This window comes from Candidozyma auris, chromosome 5 (genome assembly GCF_003013715.1).
Source record: "Candidozyma auris chromosome 5, complete sequence".
Lineage (NCBI taxonomy): Eukaryota > Fungi > Ascomycota > Pichiomycetes > Serinales > Metschnikowiaceae > Candidozyma > Candidozyma auris.
The window spans coordinates 960001-962500 of record NC_072816.1 but is presented as its reverse complement, the minus strand read 5'-3'; the positions used below and the strand labels follow the sequence as shown (position 1 = coordinate 962500).

Sequence of the window (2500 nt, the reverse complement as noted above, 5' to 3'; positions counted from 1 at the left end):
GTCATACTACGTATCGCATTTCGCTGCGTTCTTCATCGATGCGAGAACCAAGAGATCCGTTGTTGAAAGTTTTCTTTATAGTTTAGTTGAACTTAACGTTGGGTTAGTTTTAAAATCCAAATCAGTGTGTATGCAAAATATCAATAATGATCCTTCCGCAGGTTCACCTACGGAAACCTTGTTACGACTTTTACTTCTAAATGACCAAGTTTGACCAGCTTCCGGCGCGCGCGAGGTTGCCCTCGGGGCATGCCAGATCCGGAGGCCTCACTAAGCCATTCAATCGGTAGTAGCGACGGGCGGTGTACAAAGGGCAGGACGTAATCAACGCAAGTTGGTGACTTGCGCTTACTAGGAATTCCTCGTTGAAGAGCAACAATTGCAATGTTCTATCCCCAGCACGACGGAGTTTCCCAAGATTTCCCAGGCCTCTCGGCCAAGGTCAACTCGCTGGCTCCGTCAGTGTAGCGCGTGCGGCCCAGAACGTCTAAGGGCATCACAGACCTGTTATTGCCTCAAACTTCCATCGACTTCAAGTCAATAGTCCCCCTAGAAGTGCAGCGCCAGCACAAGAGGCGCTGGCAGCACTATTTAGAGGTTAAGGTCTCGTTCGTTATCGCAATTAGCAGACAAATCACTCCACCAACTAAGAACGGCCATGCACCACCACCCACAAAATCAAGAAAGAGCTCTCAATCTGTCAATCCTTATTGTGTCTGGACCTGGTGAGTTTCCCCGTGTTGAGTCAAATTAGCCGCAGGCTCCACTCTGGTGGTGCCCTTCCGTCAATTCCTTTAGTTTCAGCCTTGCGACCATACTCCCCCAGAACCCAAAAACTTTGATTTTCGTAAGGTGCCGAGCGCGTCACTAGATGAACGCCGCCCGATCCCTAGTCGGCATAGTTTATGGTTAAGACTACGACGGTATCTGATCATCTTCGATCCCCTAACTTTCGTTCTTGATTAATGAAAACGTCCTTGGCAAATGCTTTCGCAGTTAGTCTTCAGTAAATCCAAGAATTTCACCTCTGACAACTGAATACTGATGCCCCTGACCGTCCCTATTAATCATTACGATGGTCCTAGAAACCAACAAAATAGAACCATGCGTCCTATTCTATTATTCCATGCTAACAGATTCAAGCGCGCCTGCTTTGAACACTCTCATTTACTCAGTAATATTCTGCTGCTCTTGCGAGGAAGCAGAGGAAAGGTCTTGATATGGAAGTACTCACCGTGAGGTGGACCTCTCCAAAACCCAAGGTTCAACTACGAGCTTTTTAACTGCAACAACTTTAATATACGCTCTTGAGCTGGAATTACCGCGGCTGCTGGCACCAGACTTGCCCTCCAATTGTTCCTCGTTAAGGTATTTACATTGTACTCATTCCAATTACAAGACCCGAAAGGGCCCCTGCATCGTTATTTATTGTCACTACCTCCCCGTGTCGGGATTGGGTAATTTGCGCGCCTGCTGCCTTCCTTGGATGTGGTAGCCGTTTCTCAGGCTCCCTCTCCGGAACCGAACCCTTATTCCCCGTTACCCGTTGAAACCATGGTAGGCCTCTATCCTACCATCGAAAGTTGATAGGGCAGAAATTTGAATGAACCATCGCCGGCACGAGGCCATGCGATTCGACAAGTTATTATGAATCATCAAGCAGCGTTGATTTTTTATCTAATAAATACAGCCCTCCCAGAAGTCGGGCTTTTGCGCATGTATTAGCTCTAGAATTGCCAGGCGTATGCCAATTAGCAAGGTACTATCAAATAAACGATAACTGATTTAATGAGCCATTCGCAGTTTCACTGTATAATCGTTTATACTTAGACATGCATGGCTTAATCTTTGAGACAAGCATATGACTACTGGCAGGATCAACCAGATAACTATCAGCAAGTGAAAGTGTCTAGCTGAGCTTGCGTAGCCCACAATTCTTCTTCCGCCGGGGTGGCCACAGCATGCTGCGACCGCCCAGCGTCAGAGGGGATACGTGGGTCCCCATTGCGTTCAATGGACGTTTGGCATCGCCTAGTAATCCACCGAATCCAGCCTTCGCCGCTAGACCAGTGGTCCAACGGGGGAGGTTGCTTGGACAGCCCTACAAGGGATCTGCCCGAGGCCATACTTGGCAGCAAGTCAAAGTCTTGTGGAAACTCCTTAGACAGCGCCGAGACGCCCAGGTTGTAACGGCACAAGACCACGGCTAGCCGCCAAGCAAAAGGTCTAGCCGCCGGTTTCATGGGTTCCCATAATTCCAGCAGTCAGACCTTTCTGCCACCGAGGTGGCAAGGGCACCCTCACGAGTGGCCCGACGACTTTGCTGCCCACCGTCCCGCCCACATACAAGAACACGCCGAAGCAGGCTCGTATGCTAGCGTCAGATGTGTAGCAGCGCCACCGCCTTTTCGTCTTTGATCGAGCTCCTCGCCGAGGCACCAGCAGCAGGGCGTCTCCACTGCCAGCACCACATAAAGAAGCCCGCCCAAAGACGGGGTTG

General features: G+C 49.8%; 1 protein-coding gene across 1 annotated transcript; it reads right to left on the bottom strand. All coding sequences in view use genetic code 12, as the record gives it.

The window, feature by feature from the left end:
• Positions 1-1892: 1892 nt before the first annotated feature.
• CJI96_0004680 (uncharacterized protein) lies at positions 1893-2243 on the bottom strand (the record flags this gene model as incomplete). The annotated part of the gene is made up of 1 exon (XM_054702219.1): positions 1893-2243. One exon carries the CDS (start codon positions 2241-2243, stop codon positions 1893-1895), a length of 351 nt encoding a protein of 116 aa, XP_054558194.1.
• Between the last annotated feature and the right edge of the window lie 257 nt (positions 2244-2500).